Source organism: Chrysochloris asiatica, unplaced genomic scaffold (genome assembly GCF_000296735.1).
Source record: "Chrysochloris asiatica unplaced genomic scaffold, ChrAsi1.0 scaffold00003, whole genome shotgun sequence".
In the NCBI taxonomy this organism is placed as follows: domain Eukaryota; kingdom Metazoa; phylum Chordata; class Mammalia; order Afrosoricida; family Chrysochloridae; genus Chrysochloris; species Chrysochloris asiatica.
This window is the reverse complement of record NW_006408521.1, coordinates 18,050,425-18,076,652: the sequence shown is the minus strand read 5'-3', so window position 1 is coordinate 18,076,652 and position 26,228 is coordinate 18,050,425. Positions and strand designations below refer to the sequence as shown.

Below are 26,228 nucleotides of genomic sequence, written 5' to 3'. Positions count from 1 at the left end.
TTGGTTCTATTTCATAGCATCCCTGTATATGCTTTCCAAGGAGCAGTTGGTGGATTTGAACCAACAACCTTGTGGTTATAAATCCAGTGCTCAGCCTACAACACCATAGTAGAGTGGCTCCTAATCCTATATGACTGGTGTCCTCATGAGACAGGAGTAGATACACAGAGAGAGAGAGAGGAGACATGCCAGCTGATGCTGCAGCTGGAAGCCAATGAATGCCTGGAGCTTCCAGAAGGTAGGAGAAATGCAAGAAGCAATTTCTCCCTCAAACACTCAGAAGGAAACTATATGACCAATACACTGATCTCAGACTCAAGCCTCCAGAAAGTACAAGAAAATAAATTTCTGTTCTTATAAGCCACTCACAGTTTGTGAAATTTTGTTTAGAGCAGCCCTAGGAAACTAGTACACAGAGGTAGGAGAAATTGCATAATCATATATGGGGTCTTTCTGTATTCTTTTTACAACTTCATGAGGACCTCTATTTTTCAAAAGTAATAAACATATTCTAAAACACAGAAGTAAATAGAGGTGAATATTATTAAACTGATGGTACATGGAAGGGATTGCAATCATTGTAATGAAGCAAAGTACATGATCTGTTGAAGGTAAAACTAATAATCTCCTGTTAACCTTCACTGAATTCACAATAAAATTAAAAATATGTACTCTACAACAAGTGTTTGAAAACTACGTGTGAATGTCAAAAAGGAGCAGTCATAGAAGGCACTAGGAGGCACTAGACAAAAAGATTTTACTACCACAGAAATAAAATTTACTTAAATAGTGGTTATCAAAAAATGCCTTGTCACAGAAAATAACCTCATAAACTTTGAAAGCAAGTACTTACCTAAAATTTTCTTCAGAAATGTATACTCCATTTTTCTCACGAGCTGCAGCAAGATCTCGTTTCAGGCGCTCTATCTCTTCTGTATATTCCTATTCAAGACAAATGCTGTAGGTCTTAATTAAACACAACTTTTTTTCATTCCATTTGGAGAAACTATACCACAAATAAAACATAAAGCTAGCCTTTTTAGGTTTTTTTCAGAACATGTACAAATGTTTTTAAAACATGTATAAAATCAATGATTAATCTGTTTAAAAACAGTTTTTCAAAAGCTTTCAAGGCTGCTTTAAATGTACTCACAAAAATATGAGCTTAAAAAAGCCACAACTTCCAGTGCCCAGGTACAGTGAAATGAATTTGAAATGAATTTAATATAGCCCTTCTAGACATGGTCTTGGAATCCTGATGAGGTGCACTGCAGGATCAGCACTGGACTGCTAACTACCAGGTTATCAATTCAAACCTACCAGCCACTCTTTGGAAACCCTATACAGGTTCGCTGAGTCAAAACCAACTCAAGGGCACTTAACAAGAAGACATGGGCTTGTAACTCATACAACACGACTATGAAGATAAGCAACACAACTATGAAGATAAGATGTTTCTGGTCCACCAAGGGAAATAAACAGCTCTACCAAAGCACTTAAGGTACATGGAACCCTTGCAGGTGTTTGTTGTTGTTAAGTGCTGTAGGGTCTGTTCCAATCCATAGCGACCCTGTATAGGGTTTCTGAAGAGTGGCTGGTGAGCCTGAACCACCAACCTTGCAGTTCAAACTGACTTTGCAGTACAGCGCATTAATCCGCAGTGCCACACCAGGACTCCCCTTGCAGGTGTAAGATTATGCAAATAAGGTAAAAGGAACTATTATAGGAAAATAGTTAATTTTGCCATCTCATTATTCTTAAAGGGAACCAATTCCAAAAGTTCCAGGGGAAACCTCACTACCATCAAGAAGAGCAGTCAGAAGCAGAGCATGTTCTTTGGTCCAGAATCCCTGCCCTGAAAACCTTCTGGGGTCCCAGGATTCTAGGGAGCACTGCTACACAGTAGCTGGCAGCGGCATAAGAAGGTGGAAATCAGGAGACCAGAACAAGATGGCCTTCTCCGCCCATGGACTGAGAGAGCCCAGGACCTTTGGGCAGGAGGCTTTCAGGCAGAGAGGAGTACTTCCAGGCACTTACTGAATGAGTCAAAGAGCTTTATAGTACTTCTCCTTTGTTGTTGAGGGACATAGAGTCGGTTTTACCTCATAGAACCCTGTATAGGGTTTCTGAGGAACAGCTGGTAAACCTTCTGGTTCAAATTGACATGGCAAGCCAGCACATTAACCTAACCCGCAGTGCCACACCAGGACTATAGTACTTGCCCCAGTGGTATCCTGAGTCAAAGGCTGGGGCCAAGAACAAGGGCTTAGAAGGAGAGGTCTGACTGTAGGCCCAGTCTGTAAGAATCTGTCCTGACGGAAGAACTGTATCATTATTTTAAAAACTAAAGAAAAGGTGTTCATACTAAAAGAAACATTCTTTGATGGTTACCAGAGGTAGGAAGGAGGAGAGAGTAATTCACTGGCTAGAGGACAGATACATGTTAGCTTGGGTGACGGAGAGGGCAGTATAGAAGGGTGAGGGCACTATACAAGGAGAGAGAGTAGCAGAAGAATGATGAAAATAGGTGAAGACACAGGGAGTTATGCATGAGCTAAAGGGAACAGAGGGAAATAGTTACATATACACTATCTTGGAACAAAAGTGTTCTATGCATCGATACAAGAAATTGAGACATAGAATGAATGGGTAAGGGAGGAAGTGTGGGATGTATATATTTTTTTATATTCCACAAATATGTAAGAGTTTGAAAGAAGATATCTGTACATGAGGATCTACCTTTCCTGAAACACAACAATGAATGTGGTGGAGCATATTGCAGGCAAAATGATGGAAACTTCCTAGATATTATGAACTATCTCAAGGCAATGAGCTGATGAACCTGGGGAATCAGGACCACTCTCAGGGGACACCAAGGTCAATTGGCATAAAATAGTCCACAAAGACGATGTTTTACATCCTGCTTGTATAAGTATCGTTTGGGGTCTTTAAAGCTCTTTAGTGGCCATCTAAGATTCAGCTATTGGTCTCTCCATGTGCGGAAGAAAGAAGAGTAGTGGTAAGAATTGAAGATGCTTGGAATCCATTAGTCCAGTGGACTAATGGAACATGTGAACATCAGTCTCCACGATTCTGAGACTAACAGAATTAGACGGTGCCTGGCTACCCCTACCAACTGCTCTAGAAGGGATCGCACTGGAATGTCTCGGATGAAGTGGGATAAAATGTGGAACAAAACTCAAATTTATTTAATAATTGGTGAGAAAGAGACTGGAGGAACCTAAGCCTATGGTCCTCAACCACCCTTTAGTTTTGCAAAAACACTCACCTGTTGCCGTTTTCAAATGGCCCAATTTTCAACCTCCCAGTTTATAACAGAGGACAACAACACTAGCAAGGTATGCTTACCATGGAATGGTTAATCATTCAAAACCAAAAGGGCAACATCTTCCCAAGGACAAAGTTGAAAAGGGATAGGACGATGGATGGAAAGAAAATAGGAACCACGGGGAAACAGTGAGCTAATGATTGTAGCTTGGAGGGGATTGTACTCATTGAGATGAACCCACTTGGGTATATGATTTGTTGAATGTAAAGTAAAACGCGAAAAAGAAAAATGTGTGATTTCTTGAAGGTAAAAGTCATGATCTGCTCTGTAAACCTTCACTCAAAACACAATAAAAAGTTAAAAAACAAAAAAAGGATTACACCCCTAGAAAGCTGAAGAACTCTAGCTAACCAATAAAGATAGAATGTATGAATTTAAAATAAGTAGGAAATTCCTAAAATTGTATTGTGGTGATACTGCATAACTCTATAAATTTACTAAAAAATATTAGCTTATACACTTACAGTGTGTAAATGTTCTATTATGTAATTACTCCTTGGGCTACAAATAAATTTTGTAAATATGCATATTTTCTTTATGGTGCCAATTCAATTCATATACCTAGTAACATTCAACATGTTATTACTAGAAAAATAATTTTTATATAGAAGGTCTTTAGTTTAAGTCACTAGATAAAAAGTCTTACTACAGGCAATTTAAAAGACTGTTTAACAATGATCAGTTTAAATGCCTTATTTTCACATTTGTCAAACAAGATTATATTACTTCACAAGATTCACAATTACCTTTATAAGAGCTTTTTTGGTGAGTTTCTGGTTAACTTCAGGCTTATTCATTATGTTCTTTGCTCTATGAGCATATTCCAGTGTACTCAAGGTTTCCTGTCATAAAAAGAAAAGGCAAATCACTGAAGATTCTAAAGTGATTGATAAATATTACCTGAAATTTAGTATATAATAACTTAAAAATAATAACTGATAGTAATATCTAGTTTTAAATCCTACCCATAAGACTACCAAACCAAGCTTTACAAAGTTTCTTCAAAAGATACTTAAATAGTTGACCAAAAGAAAATTCAGAAGGCAGGATACAGAAAAAACCAAAATGTGTATACATTGTTGAATGGGAAACTAACTCGCTCTGTAAACTTTCACCAAAACCACAAAGAAATGTTCCCAAATAAAAGGACAGACTTGTACATTTCTTGGTATGGTGCTGTAGGATAATGCACTGGACCTCAAGGTCTGTTTCAACCACAGGTTCAGCGGTTCAAACTCACCTTGGAAACCCCATACTGGGTCTCTATGAGTTAGAACCAATTCCAGCACTTAGGAACAACAAACTTATAATTCAATCCTCTTTTTTTTTTTTTTAAACTATTTTTAAAGCATTATGCTAAGTGAAGTCAGTCACAAAAGGCCACATACTATATGACTCCTTTTATATAAATATCCTCAACAGGGAAATCTATAGAGACAAAAAATAGATTTGTGGTTGGCAGGAGTTGGCAAGGGGTCATGTGGGGTGTCACTGCCATTGTACAAGATTTCTGTCTGGGGTGATGAAAACGTTCTGCAGTTAGTAAGTGGTGATGTTGCAAAGCTGTGAATACACTAAAACCATTGGACTGTATACTTAGATAGGTGAACTTTATGTGAATTGTATCTCAATAAAGATATTCAAATAATGACGGGAGAACTAGAGCTGCATGTTCTTCTAAGTTTAAAGCAGAAAAATAGCAATAAAAGTAGATTTTATCAACTTGCTCACTTAGTTTTTCCACATCTTCTCACACATCTAACTCCAGCTTCAAGGCTCTCCAGCAGTATCTATAACACTAACTTCCACTTGACCATTTCTAATTCCTTAATTAAATCTCCATACCACTAATGACTACAGCAATTTTCTTTGAAGATTGTGTGGGAAAAGCCATTAGCTAAGAATGGATAAACAAACTTTGGTACATACACGCAACTAAAATACCATGCAACCTTGAAAAATAACAATGAATCTGCAAAACATCTCATAACATGGATAAACCTGGAGGACATTATACTGAGTGAAATTAGTCAGTCACAAAAGGGCAAATATGATATGAGTTCATTATTGTAAAAGCTTAAGAAATTTTTTCCTTCTTAAAAAAAAAACATTCTCTGATAGTTATGGGGTGGGAGGGAGAGGAGAGTAATTTACTGGCTAGAGGCTAGATACAAGGAATGGGAGGATAATACACAAGAAGGAGGGCGGCAAATGAACAATGAAGGTAGGGGGAGACTTAGGGAGGTATACATGGGCTAAATTGGATAGAGGTTAATAGTTATTTATACACATGAAACAACTGTGTTCTGTTAGTAGATACATGGATTGAGACATAGGCAGAATGGGTAAAGGAGGGGAAAAAATGTTTATGTGTTTGACTTTCTTGTAGATACTGGTTTTCCCTGCCTAGTATTGTAAAATAGACATTTATGTGTGATGGAAATGAATATTAGGAATTATGATTACAGAAAGATTGTATGTAAGACTGTCTTCAACCTATAACTAATTGGATTTGCTAAAAGAGGAGTAAGAATTTGCCCAGGGAAATAGGCCTTCTAGGGAATCCTGGGTCCTACCCAGAATCTTCTGAGTTGGAATATGTGCATTTGAAAAGACATACAGACCAACACAGAACTGCTGGGAGACCAGAACATTCTTACTAAAAGAAAGATCTGCAGAAAAAATGAGGACTGTTTGGCTGTTTGAACTTCAAGCAAGTGAAAACCCCTTTCTAGAACTGAAACTAAAGGGAACCTTCCAGCAGTCTCATATGCTCGCTGGTGACCACCTGGGTCCACTTGTGAGTGGAAGCAGAGGAAATGCAGCAATGAAAACACAGGCGGAGTTTGACCATGTTCCATTGACACCCGCTGACCTTGAAATCACAGAGAGAGGAAGGGAAAGCCAGGTTGGTCTGAAGTTGAGGGAGATGTGTTAATTCCAAATGTCAATTGCTACAATTTGATCAACTGGACTTCTGCTTCTAGATGCAGTTGTTCACAATTCCAACCGGTATGGAAGGATTCTTCATATCAAGGAAGAAGCTTACTTCCTTAGTGTGGTGGTTTGATGTTAAGTGCCACTGGGTGGCTTCCGACCCATACTGACCCTGTATAGGGTTTCCAAGGAGCTGTTGGTGAGTTTGAACCACTAATCTTGTGGTTCAAACAGACCTTGTGTTCCAATGCTTTATCCCACAGTACCATACCAGAACTCCACTGGTTTGATGTTGTTGTTATTAAGTACCATGGAGTCGGTTCCGACTCAGTGACCCTACACAGTACTTCCGAGGCTGCAAATCTTTAAGGGAGCAGAAAGCCTCATCTTTCTCCCGCAGAGCAACTGGTAGTTTTGAACTGCCGACCTTGATGTTAGCAGCCCGATTCGTAACCACTATGCTGCCAGATGGGCAATTCAGACATTGGCTATCAAAAACTGGGGGTGGCTATAAAGGCATGAAGTGGCTGGTTTACAAACAAGGGAGTAAGTAAGATAGAATCCTGAAGAGGTTTCCTTTTTTCCAGATGGATCTGGTGAAAGGAGATGGGGCATGATGGTGACAGGATTTTATGATTCAATTGTAATTGTTAGCAGGATTAACTGTGATTGTCACAACTGTAATTGTAGAAGATGTGTAACTTAAAGGGGGGAGCAGTTAATCTTTGATTTCAGGAACAGATGATCCCAGGACCATCAAGAAGGAAGAGCATGAGCAGAGCATGAAATCTCTACCCAGGAAACTGGCAACAGCAGAGATGGTGGCAGAGGCAGTGGCATGGAGAGACAAAGCAAATGTGGGCACTAGACCCATGAACTGAGTAAGGCCGTGTGCCTGCGTGCAGTAAGCTGGCTTGCAGAATGTACCCTTTGGACATTTAAATGACTATATATTTTTGCTTTGTATGTGTGCATCAAATAATCTTGCTTTGTTCATTTGTGAAATATAAGATGTAAATGGGGAGAAAGCAAGATAACGTATTGCAGGGCGGGGTTGGTAATCACCGAGATGAAACAAAGTGTATAATTTGTTGACTGTCAATCTGATGATCTTGTCTGTAAATCTGCACTCAATGCACAATAAAAAGTTAAAAAAAGAAAAAGTCATTAGCTATCTGGCTTTTTTTTTTTTTTTTTTAAGTTTTATTAGCTATCTGGCTCTTTAAGGCTTAAAAAGTTCTGCCAAGGAGAAAGACTATTTTTCAGTGGTGGTCTCTTCTATATATGAGCAATGTCTAGATTGTTTTATAACATGAAAGAGCTTCAAGTATTTTGTGGAAAAATCTTTCAATTCCAATATTCAATTAACTTTATCGAAGCCCCCTCCTATAATAGAGAATGAATGTTTATTAATGAACTTTGAGATATATGGTAGTTAAACAAGAATTTGTTACTCTATTTGCATCTGCCTTCCAAAGGGCTCACCTCAAGACTGATAGATGCAGGAGAAATTGTTGCAATTATAGAAGTTCTTGTACGACCCCCAAGAGAATCCTGGAGAATTCTCGTTAGTTTAGATTCTCGATAAGGAACATGAGGTGTTCTTTCCACAAGAGCAGTAATTACCCTGCCCAGTGTTAACAGAGATTGATTGATATTTCCAGCTTCCCGAGCTCTCTTGTCAACTGCTCCAGAACGACCAATGTTTTCACTTCCTGCAAGATCAACCTTTAATCAAAAAAATAACATAAACTGTCAGTCTACTGGACATACACACACACAATCTACATTTAAATATAGCATAGTATACACACGTACATCTAAATTTATATACACAGTGTACTATACACACACACTAAAGTGCTTTAAAATATGTATGGAAAATTGGAATTTTATAAAATGGAATTTTTCCACAAACTTTTTGAAGTCCCTTCATAATATAAAATATAGGTTATATGTATTATATTAAACAGCTAACAAAATATCAGATAGAAAGGATAAGTAGAACCCCAAAAGGACTTTCTCTCCCAATTTATTACATAGCCAACAAAATAATTTCTCTATAAAAAAATTCTTTTTCATTATAAAGCTAACAACCCAGTAACTACAGAAATATTGCCTGGAGGTGTAACATTTCAAGCTGCTCTGAGTCATCAAGAATGAACCAATATTAACGTAGATGCTTACCAAGTTTAACTTTCCAATTTTAACAAGCTCCTCTCCATCAATCATAGTTTCTTTCATATGTATTGTAACTGAGAAAACCGAATGTGAACGACTAGAAAACAAGATTGAGTTGCCTGGTCAATATAATGCAAAATCGTATTTGCTTTCAATAAAATATTCCAATCAGCAAAAAAGATATAAATCCATAGGCAGAAAAAGATTCCAGACAGGAGATATAAATAATTTTGGTAGATGGAAGGTAGACAGAATGTCTAGGTTGCTACTTTCTCATACTTGTACCCTGAAAAGGAAACCCAGTAAGAATCTACCTAAATTCTGCTGAAGCCAAAAAAGATTTAAGAACTAGAATCCTCAGGTATCTCTGAAAGCTGGATGTGGGATTGGGTTAAGATATTTCCTTGTATGTATCACAAGGAGAGTGATCCGAAGATCTAAATGCTTCTTATACAAGGAGGCTTCAAAAAGTTACTGAAAAAATGAATTTACAAGATAATGGGACTTCTTTTCTACTAACTTTTGCAACCCACCCCCCCAATACAGGCTTATTCATAGGAAAACCATTTGAAATACATCTTTAAAAAATTCAAGCATCACCAGGCAAGCCATCGGTTTACTCCCTGTTGTCAAAATACTAATGTATTCTTTTGAGAATGTCATGAGAAATTAGTAACTTCTCATATTGAACAACAGAAATTTTAAATAACAAGGATTATCGAATACAAGTTAATCACTGCTATTGTTTTTGTTGTTAGGTGCTGGACTCATAGCGACCCTATGCACAAAAGAACGCAACATTGCCTGGTCTTGTACAGGGCTCTGAACAGTGGTTGGTGGGTTGGAACCACCGACCTTTCAGTTAGCCGTGTAGTCCTTATCCTACAGTGCCACCAGAGTTCCAATTTTGCTCACAGAATCCTTCAATATCACAAGTTGAGGCTTGACTTTTTTCTTCAGTTCTTTCAGCTTGAAACATGCTGAGCACGTCTTCTCTTTTAGTTCTCTAACTCCAGGTCTTTGCACATATTTCATTATAACAACTGACTTTGTCTTCTGGAGTTGTCCTTTGAAATTTTCTGCTGGACTACCAATATTTCAAGTCTACCCTATGTTGCTGAAATACAACTTTTATCTGAGAGAAACAAATTATATAGACCAAAGATCTTTCTTTTATCACTGACATTTTGTTTGTTAACAATGTCTTTAATAGTTTTAACTTTCTTGTTCATATTCTCCATATTACTTACAAAAAATAAATTAAGAATTTTTCTTAAAAACATAAGGACTGCCACCCTCAGTGGATGGGAACACAGCAGTGGCCATGATTGCAGCCCAGGGCGAGCCTCTGCTGTGAGGAGTCCGGGAGTCAGTAGCCCTGGCGTGGAGCGCAAGTTCTGCCTCTCTCAGCCAGGGTATAGCCAACGTGGAGCGCCGCTAGAAGGTACCATTGGCTGGGGAGGGCAAGAAGCCACGCCTACACCGGTGCCATTGCATCTACTAGCTGGTGGAGGACTCAAAACACCAGCCCAAAGATAAACTGGAACTCTTCCTCTCACAGTCTGTAGAGGAGCTTAGAGTCCAAAGTGACCAGGTCTCAGTGGGCCGGAGTCAACTCCATCCTCAAGGACTGGCTGTATATGCATCTCCTAAAAACAAGTAGCTATTTGAAGAGGAGAAATTGCTGAGATAAGAAGGAAAATTAGAGAAGATCCAGACCCAGGCAGGGGAGGCAACAGTGAAACTTCTGAGAAGCTGTCTCCTGGGAGTGGGATAAAGAACAATGTCAAACAGGAGCTAAGTCCTGAAACAGTTGCCCACCACTTCCTCTAGAACCTTAGTGTTGAGGTAGCTCCCCATGCAGTCAAGTTACTAGAAGAATGCATTACACAGTGGGGCAAGTTAGTGTGGGATGACCTTGACATTGTAAGGGTGCCGAGGTCTGTGGTGAGCTTTGAGAGGCCGAATACCAAAAGATATTAAGTACTGGTTAGCCCATCAGGCTGCCAAGAAAATGGCCTCCAAAAGCTCACAAATATCCTCCCCTTCCTCCATGGCAGCCAAATGCCTTCAAGACCCCAGAATTGGAGCAAAGCAGAGTCGGAGTAGCCGCGCAACAAAGAAAGGCAAGCACCCTGATCTTGCCCCCAGCTTTGACGAAATTTTAGAGTTCATGTGGAGATATCAGATACATTATACAGCCACGCTGAATTCTCCATATTTTCCATCTTCATCTTGGACTTTCTTCACATTCTTCTTTGTTGGGACAGTCCTGCTCAAGAAGTACCAAGCTGTAAGTCTGATAAGCTGGACATCAATGAACAGAAGCAGTCTAGACCCCATCTAGCCTCTTCCTCCACTGGAGCTCATTGAACAAAAAAGAGCCAGCCCACTGTCTAGTATTTAGCTCATTCTCATCACCCAAACCAAATATTTGTTGCTCAAACAGAAATAAAGAGGTTATGTTCTTTGTAAAAAACACATTATTATAAATTACAGAAAAGGGAAAAGGTATACAAGAAATAAACATATAGATCTGAATTATAATATTCACCTCATACTTTTCTACCATCATTCACCCATACATAATATAAAATTATGGAACTAATGTAATTATGCACAGAATCAATTCTGATTTTGGAAAATGATAACACTAACTTTTGACTTTATCACATAAATTCATAAAACAAGATCTTTATTCTTGACTGCATGCAAGAAAAAGGGAGTTCTAAATTATACAAATGTATAGAATAATAGAAATTTTGTATTTCAGATAAATGTAGTTAAAGAAATGGAACTTTACCTAAGTCTTCAGCTCATTTATCCAAACACTATGGCAAATTGTTACAAAACAATCAAATTTCCTTTTTATTAAAAAATTTTGCAGAAGAAAATTTTAAATCACCCATAATTGCATTATCTTGATTATTTTCGTGGAAATATATTTTACATGTATTTGCTATTAAAGAAACAAAGTTGTAATTATAATTGTTACACCAATTTAAAGAAATTTATAAATTTAAAGAATCTAAGAAATAAGTCCTTAATAAGTCCTTAATAAATAATTCTGTAGCTCAGGGAAACTAATGCTCAGGTAAGATCACCTAGTTACCTCAAATCACATAGTCAACTGCAGAGCTGGGACCAAACACAAATATCTAATTCTCAATCCATTGCTCTTCCCATTACACTCTGATGTTTCCTTCAAAGACCAGCAAAAAGAAATACCAGTGTCTTGGCAAGCCATTTTTTTAGAATTTGAGATTCATTTTATAACAGTATTATCAAATATGTCCTTCCCGCCCCATAAAAACCACAGTTAGTGATCATCTGTCATCTTACATTAAAATAAAGCCGTGACTTTCTTCAAACCAGTGGATTTAAGATTATGTCCAAAAGAATTCCTAGGGGCTCCAGAAAAGTACTTCAGGGGTCACCTTCATGAGGCTGACGACATAAGCTTCCAAACAGCCCTAATACAACTATGTTGCTGTTGTTGTTGTTAAGTGCCCTTAAGTCGATTCTGACTCATAGCGACCCTGTATAGGGTTTTCGAGGAGCAGCTAGCTGATGGGTTTCAACTGCCAACCTTGTGGTTCATAGTCTAGTGCTGATCCTACATGGCCATCAGTCACATAATAAGCTGTCATATACACTGTACAATTTCATCTAAAAATATTCTGCTTAAAAAGTTTAATACTTCTCTAATTCAACTGGTCTTTGTCCTCCTTTCAACATGTCTTTGTCCTCCTTTCAACGTCCTTCTAATAATATTGGTGCCTTGCCTATAAATCTCAAGTTTTTCAATTACCAAGATCCTCTCCTTAGACCACACAATCCAAGTATATGATTCATATATTTCATGCCACCCAATTTGACTTCCCCAAGTTTCTAAGTCTTCTTAAAAAGGAAATGGAGTTAGGAGGATACTATGGCTTTCTTACCTGGAGTACGCGTTCATCAAAGTTGCTGCAGTTGTCCTTTTCGCTGCCCCCTTCTCCAAAATCTGATAGACTTCATCCTTGTTGTGTACTGTGACTTCTTCTAAACCCTTGATTATCACTCCTCTCTGACCAAATATCAAAAAAAAAGGATCCATTCATTAGATTGCAATAAAATAGTACTCAGACTTCTCAAAGCAACACACATTAAATTTTTTGGCACTCTTCATTCTCAAGGACCAAGTTACCTTGTTACGAGGATCATCAAACATCTGTAGTCTCTCAGAAACATCAGTAGATGGATTAAGGAGATCAAAGAGTTCTTCATTATATATTTCTAACAAAGACACTTTGACTGAAAATTCAGTACCATTATCAGAAAGTTTCTCAAAAATCTGATGAAGGGTACGTGGTATTATACCAGCTAAGGGATCCTGAAATTATAATAAGAATTAAAATAATGGAAGAACACCATTTACTATGGCAGTTAAAACACAGTCTCCACCCAGCATTTTGCTAAAGCAAATTAAAAACAAAAACACTAATCTATGTTAGGAAAGCCAGATCATTTACAACACTTATCAACAGTAATTATTCGTATTCACACCTTCCACAAATCTAAACATGTCTGTCAGTCAGATTTATGCCTGAGCATTACACAGAAACCAGTCTACATTTACAGCTGAATTCAACAATCCTTCCCATCTTTTGTTAATTCCATATCTCCTATGGTTACAATTCTTTAACTTTACTACTTACTATAGTAAAGTAAGTAAGAAAGTATGGCGCAAAGACATTTGAATGGCAAGGTCAGCAGTTCAAGCTCACCAGCTGCTCCTTGGAAACCCTATACAGGCTCGCTGTGGGTCAGAACCAATTTGACAGCACTTCACAACAACAATAGAAAAGGAAGTAAAAGTCTAAACTATGTAACTACGACTAGAAAAAGGTTTAACCAAAATGTTAAAAACATGGGGCGGTAATCAACCTAGTCATTAACCTCATTTAAATTTAAACACAGTTTATGGAAATCTTTATGAAATGTACTACATGTGTTTTATATTAAATAATATGTTGCTATTGTGTGTTGTCAAGTCGGTGCTAACTCATAGCAATCCTGTATAGGGTTTCCGAGGCTGCAAATCTTTACAGGAGCAGAAAGCCTCATCTTTCTCACATGGAGCAGCTGGTGGATTAGAATTGCTGACCTTGTGGTTAACAGCCCAATGGGTAAAACACCATAGCTCCTATCAAGCAATATGTTGTTGTTTGTGCTGTTAAGTCGCTTCTGATTCATAGTGGCCCTGTATAGGGTTTCTGAAGAGCAGCTAGTTGGTATGAACAGCTGACCTTGTCGTTCACAGTCCAGTGCTGATCCTACAGCGCCACACCAGGAGTCCAGTAATCGTAATGGTGGTTATGTGCTATGGAGTTAGTTCCAACTCATAACGACCTTGTAAGGCTGTAAATCTTTACGGGAGCAGAAAGCCTCATCTTTCTCCTGCGGAACAGCTGGTAGTTTCGAACTGCTGACCTTGAGGTTCGCAGCCCGATTCGTAACCACTATGCTATATCCTAAATTCATGTTTGAAATGTATACTCTGGCCTCCATTTCAAGGTAGAGGTCCTCACTCAAGATTTATTCAGTTAAACTTTACCCCACAATAGAGACAAAAGTCTATCATAATAAATACCTCCTCCCAGGTATACTCTTCATTAGGTGACCTTTCACCTTCCATTGTAAAGGTTTTTCCAGTGCCTGTTTGACCATATCTGTCAAAATTAACAAACTCAATCAAAAACACACACATCTATCTAAAACTGTTCATCAATCTGAAAAGCAGTGTTTCACTTACGCGAAGATCGTGCAATTATAGCCCATAATAACTTCATCCAAAATTGGACATACAACACTTCTGTAAACATCAATTTGTTTAGTGGAGGCTCCGAAAACCTATCAAAAATAAATAAGGGTATTTCTAAAAATAATCTGTGTAGGAATTTTTTATTTAGCATATATACTCATTCAGACCCAATAGAAACCATTTGACATCTCAAAGTCAATTGAAATTCGTAATTATATACTTTTTTTTTTCTTAAATGTTTTATTATGAATTATGTGAGTTTACATGGAAGAACATTAGTTTTACATTCATTCTATCGTATATTGTCTCATTGCCATGGTTACAATCCCCTCCATGCAATCCTTCCCCGGAACCCCCCAGGTCTTCAGCACACAGTCACTCTCCCTCTCTGGATCTAAAGTCTCCAGCTGCTCCATCGTTCCACGTCATCATCTCTGGCTCCATCATAATTATATACTTATTAAAAATCAAGAATACGCATGCTAGGAAATCACTGGATTGACAGATAATTAAGAAACAGCACCATTTTAAAAAGAAAGTAAATACCATATCAAAAGTATATGTTTTCCTTGAGCTCTTGTCAGCCAATCCTGCAGTCCGTATACTGATTTCTTTTCGTGCATGATCACATTCTACTACAGAATGGGCATTAACTTTCCGCTCCGATAAATTAAATGGTCTATAAAAAGAAATACACAAAATTATTCAAGAACTCTTAGCTACTAGATAATCAAAGGCATTTTCAAACTGTTAGACAAGAATAATGAGGATTAAATGATACTGCTAAAGCCAACAGAAATATTTTAAGATTTCAATTCCCCAAAATTAAACCAGTTGTTTTGTTTTTAATTTTCAAAAGTATGCAAAACATTACAAATCTGACATTAGTTTCTTAAAGTGGATACTAACAGAGTTTAATTTGTGAAGAATGCCAAAGTTACTTTTCAGAATTCTATTTTCACTATTCTTACTATCTGACCACATAGTTATCGGTGTAAAGAGCATGTTGGTTCAAAGTATTAACAGTATGCACCTGGCACAAAATAAACATGAGTGATATGTTGAGCATTTATATGCCAGGTAGTCACAATTTCAAGTACTTTACATGTACTAACTAAGGAGCTCTGGTAGCATAGTAGTTACAAGTTGGGCTGCTTATCTTAAGGTCAGCAGTTTGAAACTACCAGCAGTTCCGCAGAAAAAAGATGAGGTTTTCTGCTCCCATAAAGATTTAAAGCCTCAGAAACCCTATGCAGGGTCGCTCTGAGTAGGAAGCGACTCCACAGCACACCACCACCACCACCACCACACGTATTAACTCCCTTTGTTCTGACAACACTGTTACGTTGGCACCACAACTAGCCCATCTTTGAAATGAGGAAACAGGCACGAAGTCTGGCCATCTTGGCTTCTAAGGAGCATTGTAGTTGTACTTCTTCCAACACAGCTTTGTTTGTACTTCTGGCAGTCCGTGGTACTTTTAAGATTCTTCTTCAACATCATAACTCAAATACATCAATTCTTTTATAGTCTTTCTTATTCGTTGTCCAACTTTCACATGCATATGAGACTATTGAAAATACCATGGCTTATATCAGGCGCACCTTAGTCCTCAAAGTAACATTTTTGCTCTTCAATACTTTAAAAAGGTCTTGTGCAGCACATGTTGTTGTTGTTGTTATGTACCGTGGAGTTGGTTCCGACTCATCGCGACCCTATACAGGGTTTCCGAGGCTGTAAATCTTTACGGAAGCAGAGAGCCTCATCTTTCTCCCACGGAACAGCTGGTAGTTTCGAACTGCTGACCCTGAGGTTAGCAGCCCAATTCATAACCACTATGCTACTAGAGCTCCTTATTTACACTTACTCCCTAGGTTTTCTCATCCAGTCTCATGTGTAGCACAGATGCCTAATAAAATCCATCATTTGATTTGGTGGTCCATATGGGGATCTGCTTTTTTTCTCCACTGTCTTCTGAGGCTTGCAGCCAGGTAGTCTCAGCCTAACCCCCTGATCCTGTCCCCAGGAGACTGTCTCTCTCCCACTCTCTGCTTTTTGAGACTTGCAATCAGGGGAATAGTGAACAGTAGAAGCTAGTCTCAGGCTAACCCCAGATCTTATCTTGTGAGGCAGATTACTTTGACTTGCTGTTCTCTTGCTGTCTTCAATCCCCAGCAACACTTCTTCAGCTGTACAGCTCAAGACATTAATCAGTAAGTCACACCCCATATCTCGAGATGCAAAATATCCTCTAGGTCTGAAATGACAGCGTTACTTTTCTTTCTCGGTTGGGTCTATCACTTTCTGTTCTGGACAGTCTAAAAGGATGCTTCCGATTCTTTTCTCCTCTAGGTTTGGTCTTGCCTCAAACCCAGGACACTGGGCCTAAGATCTCTAGGTCTCAGTCTGACATCAGACTCAGGGACACACAACTCTTTCAAATGGTTTAAGCAGGGGACACTCTGACTTAACCTTTTGTTTCTTCAGCATGTTCTTGTCCTTGAGATTCCCTTTCTTCGTATTTTGACCCTACCTAAAGACTCCCCTTAAGGAGCTCTGGTAGCATAGTGGTTACGAATCGGGCCATGAACCTTAAGGTCAGCGGTTCGAAACATCTCCGCGGGAGAAAGATGAGGCTTTCTACTCCCATAAAGATTTACACCTTTGGAAACCCTGTACAGGGTCACTATGGGCCGGAACCGACTCGATGGCACTTAACAGCAAAGACTCCCCTTAGCGTAGTGGTTACTAATTGGGCTGCTAACCTCAGGGTCAGCAGTTCAAAACTACCAGCTGTTCCACGGGAGAAAGATGAGGCTTTCTGCTCCTGTAAAGATTCACAGCCTCGGAAACCCTGTACAGAGTCGCTGTGATTGGAACCAACACCACAACACATAACAACAACAACAACAACAAAGACTCACCGCTTTGAGATGTCTCCTTAAGAATCTGAAGATATTGGAACTGGTCAACCTCAAACCTAACTAAACGTTTCAATCACAATACTTTCCTCCAGCTTGACATGTATTGCCAACACCTTGGCAAATGGCCCAAGGTCCCCTACGCTCAATTTTCTTTGAACTTGCCCACAATCCTGGTCTACCTTCTGCCTGTGCATTTTCCTCCTCCTCAAACTCTTCTGTCTTTCTTATCTCTCCTAAAGCTGAGGCTGTTGTATGTTTTCTCTCACGCCTATCAGACTTCAACTGTCCTCTAGTAAGCCTTGGTTTCCAGAGTTACCCTGGCAAACTTTGATCTCTTTCTACATGTTAAGGGAACCCTAGACCCTGTTCTAGAGTCCTGGTGTGGCACTGTGGGTTAATGCGCTGGACTGCAAGGTCGGTTTGAACCATAAGGTTGGTGGTTCAAGCTCACCAGCTACTCTTTGCAAACCCTACACAGGGTTGATATGAGTCAGAACTGACTAGGTAACATTTAACAACAAGACCTTGTTCTAAGTTGTGATCTTCACCTGTTAGTCAGCCCTTACTCATGTGGCTCCCTCAGGCTCTCGGCGCCAGTTTGAGTTGAACACTCTAAGTTTTTAACATTACTCTGATCCCTTGGAATTCTTTCTTCCCAGAATTAAAGAGGTTGCTTCAAAGACTTATTTTTCCCTCTTATGTTAAGATTAAACCCACCAGCCACTCCTCAGAAACCCTACCTATACAGGGTCACTATGAATTGGAACTGACTCAATGGCACTTAACAACGACAATGTATTTTCCTCAGCACTCCATGCCAAACCAGCCCTCTTATGTCTAAGCACCTCCCAATATTCTGGATCCTTTGTAGATCAATTTAACAGTCAGCCACTTGCAATCACACCTTCACCAGTTCCGCCTAGCACACGTGAGCCACAGTAGTTATAAAGGGTTGAACTACATTCCCACAGTCCTATGATGACATCCTAACAACCATACTTACTTTCTCTGTGGCCCTCTTGCTTAATTTATGCTTACCCACCAATTGACTGTGACCTGTACCTTAGTGTACATCTTCCCCAACGTGACCCTTATCAATGATAGTATCCTCCTTCCCCTGTTCACTCAACACCCGACAGCACCATGAAACCATCACAATTCTTACAACCTTAGGAATCTTAGCTAGATTATCACTGGTTCTGCAGGCCAATTTAACTCTGTATTTTCCATTCTACATTTGTCTACAGATTATCTACAAATTAACCAATCAAATCAGTATCCTCCAAGAACAAATTAACTCCGTAGCTGGACTAGTGTTAAAAACAGGAACGCTTTAGTCCTACTAATGGCATCTACAGAGGGAAGTGTGCCATGCTAGACCTGTTGTTTCTTTGTTAATCATTAGGAAAAAGCCAAGCCAATTTACAAAACATACTTAGAGTGAATAAACTATGAAAAAGGAGTATCAGGCGGTTTTGATTGTTGGGGCCTCATGAGTGGAGTCAGAAATTCTACATTCCTGCAAAATCAGCTCAGTAAAATAGACTGGGGGGTCTTCACCCCATAGGATTTTCAAGGTTGTAAATCTTTATGGAAGCAAACTACCACATCTTTCTCCAGTGATTGTTCAAGCCTTTCATTCAGCAGCCAAGTGCTTCACAGTACCATCAGAGCTCCTGTATTTTGCTAAGTGTCATCAAGTCAGTTCTGACACTTAGCGACCTTCTAGAGTGTTTCTGAGGAGCAGCTAGTAGGTCTGAACACACATCTTGCAATTCAAACCGACCTTGCGCCCAGTCCAGTGCTTAGCCTTCAGGGCTGCAAGGGATCCTGTCTGACCATGATAAATGCCAGGTTAGCCTTGGGTGGAGGAAGAAGAATGAGAAAAGCGGTAATGATTGCTTGTTTCTTAATCTGGGTGGTAGGAAAAAGGAACTGTAGCCAATACTGTATAAGTCTTTATAGGTCTGAAATAATTTGTAACAGTAAAAAAGGAAAATCAGACAAACATAAAAAGTAATAAATCCTGGATTTTTTTAATCAACAAAAATAATCTAAAAGTTTACATCTGTAACACAGGTTGCTGGAAAAAGAACATTTCAAACCAAATAACTATTAACACCAGCAAAAGCCACCAATCCACAATCTCGACAGCACCAGAGTACAAGCAGTAAATGTAATTGGCTAGATTTAAGGTTGTCACCAAATATTCTCTCACACGTCCTTTAGAAACCTAGCTATTACCTTTGACATCTATAATTCAACTCACCAGAGATGAGTAAGCAGCAACCTAAGAAAGTGTGTTGATACCGTTTTTTCTTAATAACCATATTTAAATTTTAGAATGCTTTTAGATTTACCCAAAAGCTGCAAAGACAGTTGTTGGTACAATGTTAAAATAACAAAAACAGACAAAACACAATAGTAACCTGTGCAGCACTGCCAAAAAGTTTAATAAATTAATCTATAATTAAGCAGCAATTTCTACCAAGTATGTTCTTCCTTTAGTAGCTCATTTTAAAACTAAGAAGTTATTTGGAAGTCAACCAGGAGAGAGTTGAACACCCTCCCCATGAAAAACCTGTATCAGTTGGTTAGTATTGTCTATGAACCAGCAGGCAAAAGAAAGAAAAGACCAAGTTGCAACAAAATTAGATACCTACTCTAGTGTGGAGTCCTGGTGTGGCGCGGTAAGATTCCAAACCTACAAACTGCATGGAGCAGCACATAAAACAGATATTTTGATCGATATAATTAAAAAATATAAGAATGACTTTTTCACTAAAGAAAGATGATCAAATGAGCCTTCTTAAAGCGAGTTTAAATATACTCCAAAACAAACATTGCTACTTGATCCTTGAAAACAGACACTACTCATCCAGCAACCTAGTGTCATTCTTAACAAAGTGGGGAACTCAACTGAGCAAGGTCTGGTCGCTCCAAGAACGCAAACAAAACCCCTCGCCCCAAACCACGCAAGAGAACCCAGCTGCAAAGTCCGGGCGCTCAGAATCCTGCCAGCCTCGCCCTACCTGCATCTCACCACCACCTGGATGTTCTTTCCTTTTTCCTCTTTTTTCTTTGCCGAGGAATTCGGCTGGGACGCCATGACGGTCCGGGCTTAAAAAGCAGTATCTAGCTCAGTCGCTGACACTAGCCGAAGGGGCTTGGCGGTCGGCACGGTCGGGGTGCCCACCTCCCCTGCCGGATGCTGTAGAGGCTGGAAAAACAGCCGCACGTGATCTGGCGTTCCTGCAGTTCACCTGGAGCCGCAGCTTGTGCCCCGCACCAGCAAAAGCCGCGAATCCACCAATCTCTACAACTCCTGCAGTCCGGTACACCAAGCAACGACTCCGCGCCTCAATTTAAAAAAGGAGTCCAGTCCTTGGGCCAATCGCGGCGCTGGCGCGCAAGGCACCATGGGACGCGGTGTTGTCTTTGGAGCCCCGCCCTCGAGCGGGACCTAGGGAAATGTGAGACGCTGGTTTGTCTTCACCCGCCCCAAGTAAAGCAGTCCAATAGAGGCGAAGCAAAAGTGAAGGGAGTATGACAATTCAGGTTTACGTTCAGGTCGCGAGTCAAATTCTGACGCCTCTAATTGACAGTTGGGGTGCGCGAACTAACACCTGTATTTTGGCAGCAAACCCATTGCGGAAACAAATTATCTAGGTTGTTATGGGCTGGAATCTGGACTGCGAATCACAATCTGGACGGCAGTTCGAGCCCACCAGCCACTTAGGTGGAGAACGATGAGGTTTTGTGTTCCCGCAAAGATTTGTAGAGCATCAGAAACTGTACAGGGTCTCTGTGAGTCTGAACCGACCCGATGGCACTTAACAACAACTTTCCAATTCGGTGATCTTGCTCAAGTTGTATAATGTCTCTAAACCAAAATGTCCACATCTGCAAAATGAAAACTCGCCTCAGAGAGTAGGGAGAATTGAGACTATCTAGATTACAATAAACATTCAGGAAAAGGTGACCTTGAGTATTATAGAAAATTATGAGAGTATTATGGGAGTACTGTGGAGAGGGACCCAAGCAAGCTTATTGCTGTTAAGTAGTTGGATAAATTCAAAGCGAGCCACTTTCCCGCAGGCAGCATCCAAAATAGTGTGATGAGAGTTCAGAAATGCTAGTACCAACTCCTGAGCAAATGAGTTTTGAATGTCCTATGAAGGACTCGGAATTTATTCTTCAATTGGTGAAAAGTCATCCTTGCTAAATGATTCCAAGCCACAAAGTAATGTCAGAGTTTCGCGTTTTAGGGCAAGCCGCACGACAGGTCAAGGATGAGCGCCTCGGTGAAACTCAAAGACACAGCATTCAGTACACTAACAAGAAGATTACGCAAACCCCGTCTGTGATCAGCCTACAAATCCCAGGATGCAGTGCTCACTGGCCCTCGCCTCCGGCTTTCCGTAGTCGCGCTGTGGAAGTCTTGACAGTGCCGATAGTGATTTGACCACGTTGTGTGGCCTTGGAAATAGGGTCAGGGACCAATGACTTAATCGGCTCCTTGAGCTAGCTTTTAGAGCACACTTAGCCCATAAGAACCTAGGTATCCACCCCCATGAGTTTGCTGCCAAAATACAGGTGTTAGTGAAAACCATCGCAAAATCAAAACTAAAACGGAAAGGAAAAGACTCATATCGACATCTTCGTTATTGGGCTCGTAGATTGCGGTAAATCTACCACTCCTGGTCACCTTGTGAGAAATGTTGTCTGTACTCATTTTTGCGAGAGTGAGGTTTTCTTTATTCGATTTTGCAAAATCGGGCACCTAGCCTGGTAGACAAGGGCAGATGTGCCACATGTCCTGCCACAAATGGTTTTTATTCTTGTCTCCAGGAAGCCCCTCCTCCAGTTCCAGTTCCCCATATACAATTCTAAGGCATGTCCCATTTTCCCTCCTCCCAAAGAAGCCAAAATGGCTTGCCCATTGTCTTAATGGCTGTATTCTTATTTAAATTTCCTAGTCCTAGAATAGCCAGGTTACTTATCTCTTCCTGCACGTAATTTAACAATCTGTTTGTCAGGCCTAGCAATCTCATGAATTCCTGAAGATGGACCACGTCCACAAGAGTTGTTTCTCATGACCTAATCTACAAATGTGGTGGTATCGACAAAATTTTATGAAGGAACTGCTGAAATGGAGAAGGGTTCCTTCAAGTATACCTGGGTCTTGGATAAACTGAAAGCTGAACGTGAGCAAGGCATCACCATGGATACCTACCTCCCTGTGGAAATTTGAAACCAGCAAGTCCTGTGTGACCTTCATTGATGCCCCAGGACTCAGAAAGTTAATCAAAAACATGATTACAGGAATCTCACAGACTGTACTGCTCGGATCACTGCTACTGTTGTTGGTGAATTTGAAGCTGATATCTCTGGCTCTGACGGTTAATGTGCTGGACTGCCAGGTCGGTTTGAACTGAAAGGTCGGCGGTTCAAACCCACCAGCCACACCTGAGAAACCTTATACAGGGTCGCTTTGAGTCAGAATTGACTCAATAAAACTTAACAACAACAAACTCTCTTAAGAATGGGCAAAGCCAAAAGCATGGCAAGGCCAGTGGAACCACCACTTGTCTAACTGACTTGCTCACCACCAACTGGTCTGACAAGCTCCTCCAGGATGCCTACAAAATTGGTATTGGCACTGTCCCTGTTATAGTATAACTAATGCCTGAAATATTACAGTATAACTAAGGCCCCCATTTGAAATATTATAGTATAAATGATGCCCCCATTTGAAATATTATAGTATAACTAATGCCCCCATTTGAAATATTACAGTATAACTAACAGCCCCCATTTGAAATATTATAGTATAACTAACAGCTCCCATTTGCCATTTGAAATATTATAATTCACCCTGCTCCCCGCTTTCCCCTCACCTCACCCTATGGAAAAATAATAAATAAACTTCTTACAGAAAAACCTTGAAGGCCAGAATGACCCAAGGACACCAGAACAAACAGGATAAAACTTAGCCCATCCATACAACCAAGATAAGGGTTTATTGGTGGGTTTACTCCCACTTACAGGGTAAGGGTCTGCTGGAATTTACCACCCCAGCTGACAAGACAAGTCTGTGTGTTCTAACCACTCTGTGTTTCTTGTATAAAACCCTGTTCTCCTCCTCACTTTGGGGTCAGAGTGATTTGGGCTTGAGCTGACGCTCTGGCCATTGGCAACAACCTTTGCTCTTGAAATTTTCCAAGTTGAGTTCTTTCTGACTCACACTGCCTCAACATCCCAACCCAGCTTGATAGCAAGGCATCATAAAACCTTCAGAAGGAAAGGAATGTTGTGTAGACCCTTTGTTTCTTTTTTTGTGTGGCATTTTAAGTTAGTTTTAAAAATCAGTCCTTTTTAAATGGAAGCAACTTGACCAAAAATTTGTCATAGAATTTTGAGACCCGTTAAAACAAAGTTTCATGGGGGAAAAGAAAAGAAGAAGAAAACCTACGTATTATTTTAGTTTCTTAGAAAAGGCAACAGCCAGGAGGAGTGGAAAGCTCTTTGTATTGCTTGGTGCTCCTTCCCTGTTGTTGGGTGCACTACTGTTGGATAGCTGTCCGATCCATTTCGACTCATAGCAAGTTTTATGGAAGCTGATCATCAGGTCCCAGCAGAGCCACTGGGTGAGTTCAAACAACCAGTCTTCTGGTTAGCAGCTGTGGGTTTAACCGTTGTACTACCAAACACCTAGTTCCTTCTCTACCCCCTCTGGTCACCCTTCCCATGTTCCCCAGGGAAACACCTACAGTTCAGATCATTGATTACCTCCATTTTACATAGTAGAAGTCCTGGTACGGCTCTATGGGTTAATACACTGGACTGCAAAGTTGGTTTGAACTGCAAGATCGGCCGTTCAAGTTCACCAGCCACGCCTAGAAAATTCTATACAGGGTCGCTATGGGTCGGAACTGACTCGATGGCACTTAAAAACAACAACATTCTGCATAGTATGCTGTTAACATCTTAAGTGGCTCACAAGCATCCCAAACAACATGTCCAAAACAGAACACTTTAACCCCTTGCCTTCATCCTGAACATTTTAATCAGAATGCATGACACGAAACAGGACCTTTGATTCCTTCATCCTTTGTGTCCAATGCAGGCCTGTTGGTTCTGTCTTCAAAATATGCACATCTATCACTTTTCTGCCAACCATGTTTGTCCAAGTTCCCTGCATCTCTTCCCTGGACCACTGGCATAGCCTTCTTAACATATTTCCCTACTTCTACTATCTACCACCTGCAGTGCATTCAACCTACAAGGGAAAGGAATCTGTTTCAAAAGTTATAATGACTTCTCTTGGTATAAATAAAATCCAAGCTCCTTGTCATACCCTGTTGTTGTTAAGTGCCTTCAAGTGGATTCCAACCCATGGCGACCCTGTACAGGATTTCCAAGGAGCAGCCCTGTAAGAACCTCATAATCTAGACTTTACCTATGCCAGCATCAACTCCAACTGCTCTCCACATAACTCACAACTATACTCCAGAGCTTCTCATTTCTTTCTGGCACCCAGCTATTTATGCTTGCTGTTCCCTCATTCATATCCATTATCCTTCTTCAAATCTTAGTTCAACTTTCTACCTTCCTGTAATTGTCTGTCTCGAGATCTGTTTATGTCCTTCAATATAAATTTACCACAATGTGTAGCTATATTGTCTGTATGTTGTCTGTCTCCCCAGCTAAAATATACTTCATCTGGGATCCCTAGTATCTAGAATAGAGGATTACACAAAGTACTCATTCAATAAATACATATTGAGCACTCAAAGTAAACTACTCAAGTTTCTCAGCCTTGGTTGCCATATCTGTAAAGCGAAGACAATAATAATTACAATTGTTGTTAGTATTAAAAATTTACCCACTCCTCATGTATCCACATGTTCCAGAGGTCTTGTGCAGCAGATTTGCTTAATGCAAATTGTTCGGTTTCTTGAGGTTGGCCCAGGACTGGGCAGTATTTCCTTCTGTTGTGCGTAGGGTCACTATGAATCGGTACTGATTCTATGGCACCTAACAACAACAACAAAATGTTCCAAAGACGAGATCGTTAAATGAACACCGGCATTATAAGAACATAGAAGATGACCACATCAGATTACAAACTAGAGGAGGACTACATAACTGCTAAATTAAATCATTACATAACTAGCAAGCTATTGATACTCATGGCCCAACCAAGTGGATACATAAGCTTAACTGTCAAAGCCAGCATTACTCTTGCCTCACTTAGGAGTTTGTTACTACCAGACGTACATCATTAATGCCCAAAATAGTTGTACAGTTGATTTTTTTACTATTGTCATCATGTAAAATATCCAGTAGTGAGATAATCAGTCTGTAAGTGAGGAGGACATATAAGAACAAGCATAAAAAAAGTTCCTGGTACAGAGTAAACACACACACACAGCTAATTTTTCTTACTCAAGAATAAATGCTTATGTGGAATTTTATTACTATACAGGTTAATGCCAAAAGCTAAGCAAATAATTTTTCTTACATAATAACGCATGTGGTGAGGTCGTGAAGAAACTGAAATCCTGCCGGCAGGAATGTGAAATAGTGCAGTTGCTGAGGAAGGTTATTGGGTGATTCTTTAAAAAGTTATCTATACCACGCTACAACATGGAAACCTTATGCTCAGTAAAACGAGTCAATCACAAAGGGAAAATACTTTATTACCACACTTACAGGAAATATTAAGAATAGAGAAAAGTAGAGAGCCCAAATTGTATTAGTGGTTACCAGGGGTGGGAGCTCCGGTAGCATATTGGTTATGAATCAGCTGTTCCGCGGGAGAAAGATGAAGCTTTCTGCTCCCGTAAAGATTTACAGGCTCGGAAACCATGTACAGGTTCACTATGAGTTGAAACTGACTCCATGGCTCATAGCAACAACAACAGGGGTGGGAAGAAGAGGGAAATGGAGACATTGTTCATGAAACAGTAGGGTTTTGTTTATAGTGGTAAGAAATTTAAAAACAGTTATGAGTGATGGTTGCACA

General features: G+C 39.9%; 1 protein-coding gene and 1 pseudogene across 1 annotated transcript in view; one reads left to right on the top strand and one right to left on the bottom strand.

The window, feature by feature from the left end:
- KIF11 (kinesin family member 11) overlaps window positions 1-20,306 on the bottom strand; it is a 64,933-nt gene extending 44,627 nt beyond the window's left edge. The window contains exons 1-10 of the mRNA XM_006831447.1: window positions 20,230-20,306; window positions 14,820-14,952; window positions 14,265-14,362; window positions 14,103-14,181; window positions 12,657-12,842; window positions 12,412-12,536; window positions 8,474-8,564; window positions 7,772-8,014; window positions 4,096-4,191; window positions 854-942 (exon numbers count right to left, since the gene is read on the bottom strand). Coding sequence (XP_006831510.1) covers window positions 854-942; window positions 4,096-4,191; window positions 7,772-8,014; window positions 8,474-8,564; window positions 12,412-12,536; window positions 12,657-12,842; window positions 14,103-14,181; window positions 14,265-14,362; window positions 14,820-14,952; window positions 20,230-20,306 — 1,217 coding nt within the window. The remainder of the gene's footprint in view (window positions 1-853; window positions 943-4,095; window positions 4,192-7,771; window positions 8,015-8,473; window positions 8,565-12,411; window positions 12,537-12,656; window positions 12,843-14,102; window positions 14,182-14,264; window positions 14,363-14,819; window positions 14,953-20,229) is intronic.
- LOC102819664 lies at window positions 9,792-10,814 on the top strand (annotated as a pseudogene).
- Window positions 20,307-26,228: the final 5,922 nt, after the last annotated feature.